At 65.4% G+C, this 8,014-nt stretch overlaps 1 protein-coding gene across 1 annotated transcript; it reads left to right on the top strand.

Annotated features, from left to right (window-relative positions):
• Positions 1–363: 363 nt before the first annotated feature.
• On the top strand, positions 364–4,127 carry TMEM121 (transmembrane protein 121). Its single transcript, XM_060003176.1, has 2 exons — positions 364–478; positions 2,590–4,127. The coding sequence occupies exon 2, from the start codon at positions 2,762–2,764 to the stop codon at positions 3,716–3,718; it is 957 nt and encodes a 318-aa protein (XP_059859159.1). The 5' UTR covers positions 364–478; positions 2,590–2,761; the 3' UTR covers positions 3,719–4,127.
• The last annotated feature ends 3,887 nt before the right edge of the window (positions 4,128–8,014 follow it).

Raw genomic sequence — 8,014 nt, 5'->3', positions numbered from 1 at the left:
AGCTCCGCGGGTAAGACACAGGGTCCCGCAGGCCGCCTGTCGCAGGCGATCGGGGTCACACTGGTGGGTGGCCCGGGTACGGGCTGCCGTGGAACTTCAGGGTGTGAGCGGAACTGAGGCGCCCGCGGGGCGATTCTCCGGCTGTTGGGTGAGGACGGTGGACAGGAGACTTCCCGGGCTTGCGCGTGGACCCTGGGGGGCGTCAGGCTGCCCAGTGTCATAGGTCCCGGGGGCCGTTGCTGCGCAGTGCCGTCGCCCTGGCAACCGGCGCTGCGGAGGGGGCGGGGTCGCGGGGACCCCCATCGCCGTCAGGCGGGCGCAGGCGGCTGGGAGCGCGGGGCGGGGCCTCAGGCCGGGGGTGGGGCGCGCGCGCGGGCTGGGGGCGCAGCTGAGCGCAGAAGAGCGCGGCCTCGGCCCCGCGCACCTACGGGCTCCGCGGAGCCGGCCCGGGCGCGGCGCAGCATCTGGCCGGCGGCGGGTAAGTGAGGGCAGGGCGCGCGGGCAGGGCGCGCGGGCTGGGGCTCCTGGTGAACCCCGACTCTCCGGCCGCAGGGGCGGCGGGATGCAGGGGCGGCGCTGCAGGGGTGAGGCCTGGCGGGGGAGCGGGCGGTGGGGTCAGAGGAGCGGAGACGCAGCTGCGGGAGCGGCCCAACCCCTTCACCGCCCTCTGTCCGATCGGGCTGGGGCCGGGGGAGGGCGGCCCTTTTCTCTCCCCCTGCCACCGCTTGTGGGCACTGAGGGACGGTTGGGGCTGGAGGGCGTGTGAGGCGCCGGGGAGGAGGCGGGCACTGAAGGGCCCGGAGGCTCCGGAGTCTGTGAGGTCCGGGCAGTGGGGCGTGCAGGAGGCACCGGGCCGGGCCCGGGCCGGCCAGGGCAGCGGGGCCAGTCCCCAGGGAGAGGCCCGGCAGGGTGTGGGGGAGGGGTGGCCAGGCCCTGGCGCTGGCTGCCTGGGGCAGGGGCAGGGGCCGGGGCTCCCTCTGTGACGGGGTCTGTCCCGGCACCCTCAGCCCTCCGCGCATGTTTGATGAGTGAGTGAGCCGTGGTATGGGTGGGGAGGAAGGGATTAGTGGTGCAGCGGCTGTTTGGCTAGTTGGCCAAGGGCTGGGATGAAGGAAATTCCCAGGCCGCTGCTGCAGCCACAGGAGGCCCAGGTGTGTGTGTGTGTGGCGGGGGGCGGGGGGCTTCGTGGGTCAAGCGTGTCCACCCAGTGGCGGCGGACACGGGGTGTGTGTGTGAGGGGGGAGCAGCAGCTCACGGAAGTGTGGAGGCAGGGGCATAATAGGCCGATGACCCTCCTGAGGCACCTACTACTCGACGCGGCCGAGCTCAGAGTGGTTGGGGGCCCTGGATGTGGCGGCAGGGGCTCCTGGGAGGTGGGTGCTGGGTGGGGCAGCACTGCAGTGAGGGCAGGGGTGGAGGTGCCGACTTGGAAGGGGACCTCCTTCCCCAGGCAGTGGGGGCTGCGGTATCACCAGGGGCAGGCTGGGCACTGGCTCCACAGTCACACGTGACATTAAATTCTATGTCCTTGTCTGGACAGGGCAGTAAACAGAGCCCTGGGGCCAGGGGTGCTGTGGGAGGGACAGGAGGGATGGGGAGACTGGCTGGGAGTGAGCCTGCAAGTGACTTTCGGGTGGGTGAGGGCGCAGGGCCTCCATCGTCCCCCAGGTGCGAACGGGCACAGGTGTGGGGACCCGCAGCCTGCGGCGGAACTCTGACCAGTACAGCCATGACAACCAGTGCCAGGGGTGTGAGAGGGGTGCAGGGGGCCGTGGAACCCAAAGCAGGCCCAGGTGGGCGTTAGCGGAGGGAAGGCTTCCTGAGATTGCCCCCAAGGGCAGGGGGGAGGGAGTGGCAGGGGGACCACCCCTTCATGGTGAGCAGGGCGGCGTGGGTGAGCTGGCGCCGGGGCTGGGGGAATGTACACGGCAGGAGACGCAGCCAGCGCAGTAGGGAGCCACGATGGGAGCAGGGCAGAGACTGGTCCACACGCCCTGTGAACGGTGGACCGGAGGGGAGACTGAGTCTGCCGAGGCAGGGAGGGAAGATGCAGGGGCTGCGAGGCAAGGGTTGGGAAACACGGAGAGGCTTTTGGGATGGAATCCGCAGGCCCTGGATGACTCTCAGTCCTGGATCGGAAAACCTGTCCAGAGCTCCGGCTCCTCCGGCCTTCCCTGAGCGCGCAGAGCGGAGAGCGCAGGCCCGCCTCCCGCCCAGCGCGGCGCCGGGAGCGAGGACGCCCGAGCTCCCGCGGGAACGGCCACGGGACGGAACCCCGGGCCTGCGGCGTGGGCCCAGCAGGGACAAACCTCCGGGTCCCCGGGGACGCGCGCGCGGCGGGGAGAAGCCACTTCCGTTCCATTTCCTCCCCGGCGGTGGCGGGAACGAGGTCTCGGGTCTCAGGTGGGGCTGCGGCGCCCCCTGGAGTCCCCGCTCTGGCTCGCGGCCCCCCGTGCGCACATCGGCGCGTGCGTGCAGCCGAGGCCCGGGGCCCCGAGTGGGGACAGCGCCCCTCGCGGGAAGCACGTCGCCGGGGTGGGAGAGGCCGCCCCCTCCGCATCCTGACTCTGTCTGCTCTGATCTCCTCAGATTCTGAGCTCGCCAGCCGGGAGCAGCGGCGCCCTCGGGGCGGCTGGACAGGCCCCGCGACATGCCCGAGGGCTGAGCGCCGCCGCCGCCGCCGCCGCCGCCGCCGCCGCAGGGCCTCGTCCCGCCTAGCGTGGGGCTGCGCGCGCCCAGGTCGGGGCCCCGGCGGCCGACCATGGTGCTGCCGCCCCCGGACCGGCGCCACGTGTGCCTGACCACGCTGGTGATCATGGGCAGCATGGCGGTCATGGACGCGTACCTGGTGGAGCAGAACCAGGGCCCGCGCAAGATCGGCGTGTGCATCATCGTGTTGGTGGGCGACGTGTGCTTCCTGCTGGTGTTGCGCTACGTGGCCGTGTGGGTAGGCGCCGAGGTGCGCACGGCCAAGCGCGGCTACGCCATGATTCTCTGGTTCCTCTACATCTTCGTGCTGGAGATCAAGCTCTACTTCATCTTCCAGAACTACAAGGCGGCGCGGCGCGGCGCGGCCGACCCGCTGGCGCGCAAGGCGCTGACGCTGCTGCTGTCGGTGTGCGTGCCCGGCCTCTTCCTGCTGCTCGTGGCGCTCGACCGCATGGAGTACGTGCGCACCTTCCGGAAGCGCGAGGACCTGCGCGGCCGCCTCTTCTGGGTGGCGCTGGACCTGCTGGACCTGTTGGACATGCAGGCCAACCTGTGGGAGCCGCCGCGCACCGCGCTGCCGCTCTGGGCCGAGGGCCTCACCTTCTTCTACTGCTACATGCTGCTGCTGGTTCTGCCGTGCGTGGCGCTCAGTGAGGTCAGCATGCAGGGCGAGCACATCGCGCCGCAGAAGATGATGCTCTATCCGGTGCTCAGCCTCGCCACCGTCAACGTGGTGGCTGTGCTGGCGCGCGCCGCCAACATGGCTCTCTTCCGCGACAGCCGCGTCTCGGCCATCTTCGTGGGCAAGAACGTGGTGGCGCTCGCCACCAAGGCCTGCACCTTTCTGGAGTACCGCCGCCAGGTGCGCGACTTCCCACCACCCGCGCTGGCTCTGGAGCTGCAGCCCCCAGCCCCCCAGCGCAACTCGGTGCCGCCGCACGCGCCGCTGCACGGCCAGCCGGGCCGCCCCCACGGGCCCTCACCCACGCGAGACGCCCTGGACACGTGACAGGGGCCGCCCGAGGGCGCTGAGACGCGTGGCTGCAGGCGCACGGTTTGCATGGGATGGGGTGGGGGCGGGCTCCCAACGGGGCTAGGTGCGGAGAGTGCCCGAACCCAGGGGGGTGGGGGGCGACCCCCGGCCGCTTCTTCATCTCAGGAATCCTTCGGACCACGGACCTCAGCCCCTGCTCGGCCAGTCTGCCCAGCGTGGGCGCCCGTGTGTACAGCCTGAGCCAGAGCGGGAAGGGTCCCACCTCCGCCTGCTGGGGACCTGGGTGGGAAGGGAGGACAGAGTGGGCGGAGGTCTGTTCCCCTGGGGTCCCTGGGTGGGGGCCTCTGGCTCAGAGTTTGGGACTAAGGAGGCCTCTGTCATTTTAAAGACTCTTGTTTACAGTTTTGTATGGAACGTGGCACTGCTCTGCCTGTTTGATGTGTCCAGTCTCTTGATAGCTGCGGAGGGGCGCCTGAGGGGCGGGGTGTGAGCGAGTGACGGCGGGCGGCTGGGCCGGTCCACTTCTGTCCTGTCCTGGTCTCTCTGGGCAGTCAGATGGGGACGGCAGGGAGGACCCGTGGGAGAGTGGGTCTGAGGGGCCCTAGGGTCCCGCCCCCTCCCCCGACGGTCTGTTTTGGGTTCCTGCCTCTTCCGGGAGGAGCCCCTTGCTGGCCCTTGGGTCTCCGCCTAGCGATGGGGCCGTTGCTGTGGGGTTGCCTTGGCTGTGAGGCCCCGTGTCCCGGTGTCAGAGGCGGGAACTTGGCGCACTCCCAGGGCAGAGAAGACGGCTCTGGGCTCACGGAGCCCCAGGCTCACCCGTCCTCCTGGGCGTCAGCGCTGGTCCGCGCCTCCTACCTCTGCCTCCACTGGCCTCCATGGCCCTGCGGTGCCAGGCACACTGGTCCTGACTTGGTTTAATGGGCCATGTGCCCTGCCCCCCGACTTTGAGGGTCTCCGAATGAGGCCCAGGCCGGCACCCACCGTTTTCATGACCGGGGCTGTTGTCTGGCTCGTGGCCCGAGGTGTCTGCCCTCTGGGTTTGCCTTGGGAACAAGATGGGGACGTCCCAGCCTGCCCTTCCCTGGCTTCCTGAGGTGGTCTGTGATGACCAGAAGTGACAGCAGCTCCCTGTCTGTCATCGCCTCACTCATCAGCTCACAGCTCCTGTCATCTCAAAAACAGCTTCCCAATTCGGGAAGGAGAGGGCGGGGACTCCTCCTTGTGGCTTCCCCTGTTGGTAGGGAAGTCCCTCTCAGAAGCCCCCCGCGTGGGCCCCTCAGGGGCCCTGGGCCAGAACTGGTTCCATGACGGCCGTGTTCTGAGGGCCAGCCTCGGGGGTGGGGTACTTGCCTCGCTGGGTCTGGGGTCTGACAGCCCGGGATGCCAGTGGAAGACGAGGCCCCTGGGTTTGAGGCCGAGGGCCTTGCCCTCTTCCCCGGAGTGAGGGGCCTCTGCGTCCCCCTTGCTCCTCCTGGAGTGGGGCTCAGACGCACCTCACCTGCTGTGGTGGGGCTCAGACGCACCTCACCTGCTGTGGTGGGGCTCAGATGCACCTCACCTGCTGTGGTGGCACCAGGCAGAGTCTGCCCTGCACGACGCAGCTCGGCCCCTCAAGACGAAAACACATTCGAACTCCTGACCCGTCGTCTTCCGTTCCAAAGCACGTTCACTTTTTCTGTAGGAAAATAGCTTCATCATAGTAAAAACCCAACTTGGCAAAATCGAACTCCCTCATGTTAAGTAATAGCTAAACTTCACATTATACGATTCTTTTTTTTTTTTTTTTTTTTTTTTTGCGGTACGCGGGCCTCTCACTGTTGTGGCCTCTCCCGTTGTGGAGCACAGGCTCCGGACGCGCAGGCTCAGCGGCCATGGCTCACGGGCCCAGCCGCTCCGCTGCATGTGGGATCTTCCCAGACCGGGGCACGAACCCGCGTCCCCTGCATCGGCAGGTGGACTCCCAACCACTGCACCACCAGGGAAGCCCTATCCGATTCATGTTGTCCAGTAACGTGGTGGAGACCCAGTTAGTGATAAGCCCAGAACAGAAGCCACCACCGTCATCGCCCCTGTTAGGATGGCCGCCACGTCATCTGCTCTCTGGGGACCCTTTTGACGATGGCCCAGGTGGAGGAGGGATGGGACACTGCAGTGTTGCACGGCCTCTCATGGCTGAAGCGTAAGTGGCTTAATCTGTGGCAAAAACAAGGTAACTGCCAGTTCACCGGAGAAAGACCAAGGAGAAGACCCGTCAGTCAGAGGGTCTGAGGCTGGGCGCTGCCCGAGGGCTTCAGACTGGCGGTGGGCACTCACGTGTGTCAGCTGCGTCAGTATGCAGGGGGCCCGGGGCGGACTTCTCCCAGGGAGACAGCTGGAGGTGGGGTCGCACCAGGGGGCTGAGAGCAGAACGGCAGCGGTTCGGAGCGAGTGTGTTGGTCAGGGTTCTGTGGAGAGACAGAGCCAGTGGGAGAGATACGGAACAGAAGAGACCCTTTATGAGGGGTTGGCTCACGCAACCGTGGAGGCCGAGCGGGCCCATGACCTGCCAGCTGCGGGCTGGGGGCCAGGAGGACGGCGCTGTCGTTCAGTCTGAGTCCGAAGGGCCGCGGAGCAGGAGCGCGGATGTCTGAGGGCAGGAGAGGATGGACGTCCCAGCTCAGGCAGGGGCGAACCCACCTCCCGTCCCCCCCTCCCCGCTCCTCTCTCCAGGCCTCCAGGATTGGGTGAGGACCGCTGCACGGGGAAGGCCATCTGCTTACACCCTCACCGACACACCCAGAAATAGCCTCACATGCTGCCTGGGCTCTTGTGGCCCAGCCTGCTCGACACGTCAAATTAAGTGTCACAGGTGGGGGCGAGGCTTGGACAGCCGAGGGGTGGGAGGAATGGCAGAGAGGGGGCTGGGGGGATGGGGAGGGAGGTCAAGACAGGTGAGGAAGATGCCTGCTGGGTTTGCAGGCAGGGCATTGCCGTGGACGCCCAGTGGCTGCCCCGTGGCTGCCCCGTGGCCACTCCTTCATGGTGACCAGACCAGAATTTGCTTGGGGGTCGCCCTGTGCCTATTATCCCAGTGGTCATCGTGGAATCGACTCCTTCCTCACTGGCGCTGGCTCACGGAGGAAGGCCTGCTGACCTGACTGTGGACTCGTCTATGTCCCCCCAGGGAGGCACGAAACTGGAGAGGAGGGTGATTAGATGACATGGATGTTCGTGTCACTCCCACGTGAGTCTGGAAGGTTGTCCAGGCTGCTGGTCCATCCCAGCCCATTGGGGACCCACGCCTCCTCTGTGAGCTCTGATGCTCCGTCCAGGTTCTCAGCCGAGGCACAGACAGGGCGCTGAAGACCTCGAAAGGGGACGCTTGTAGGATCTCTGCGTGGTTCTCAGAAGCTGGCACAAGACACCTGGCTCACACCCCACTGTCCTGAATTTGGACATGTGGGTCCACAGGGAAAGGGTGCCCGGGTGTCCAGATGAAATTCTTCTGCTGTGAAGGAACGGGGGCCACTTATATCTCCAAAAGAGCAGCACCTTTGAACTTCACTAGGTTTTTTCAGTATTTTTTTCCCTCTAAGGTATCTGTCCTCACTCACGTTCTCACTAGCAGAACATGAGCGTTGCGGCTGCTCCACCCCTGACGCAGGTGGTAGCGTTAGTCTCGCCCACGTGATGGGGCTGGGATAGCGAGTTACCTTCACGTTTCCTTGATTATTCACGAGGTTGGTCATCTCCTCACATCTCCGTGGAACATTCGCGGTCCCTCTTCCGTGAATTTTGCATATTCTGTTTTTCTATCCGATTGTCTTTCTCTTATTAGTTCGGAGGCATCCTGTGTAGATTCTGGTCACAGTCTTCTTTTTTTGGCCACACCGTGTGGCCTGTGGGATCTTCTCTGACCAGAGATCGAACCCTGGAAGCGCCGAGTCTTAACCAATGGACGACCAGGGAAGACCCACAGTCTTCTTCTTAAATGGACAACAAGTGCAGAGAACGGGAGGGATCATCACCTTTGGTTCATGATATGCTCCCTTCACTGGTCCACGCTGGAGGTCGTTATTTACAGTCAGTTCTTTAATTTGTTACTTTAAATCATGGAGGCACCTGCAAACCCCCCACCCAAACCAAAGGTGAGATCTCGACAATGACTGCGTTTCACCGGGGGCCCCCACCTGTCCCTGCCGCGTTCACGGGAGGCACCTTCACCCTGAGACCTGGGAGCGCCTCTCCTTTGTTTCCATTTTGTGCAGTTTTATCAAATCGATATGCATTTCTGAATGCATATTTTGGTTTCAGTTGTTTTTAATGTTACGG

This window comes from Delphinus delphis, chromosome 2 (genome assembly GCF_949987515.2).
Source record: "Delphinus delphis chromosome 2, mDelDel1.2, whole genome shotgun sequence".
Classification (NCBI taxonomy): Eukaryota; Metazoa; Chordata; class Mammalia; order Artiodactyla; family Delphinidae; genus Delphinus; species Delphinus delphis.
The sequence above is the reverse complement of the archived record's forward strand: the minus strand, read 5'-3'. Positions and strand labels throughout refer to the sequence as shown.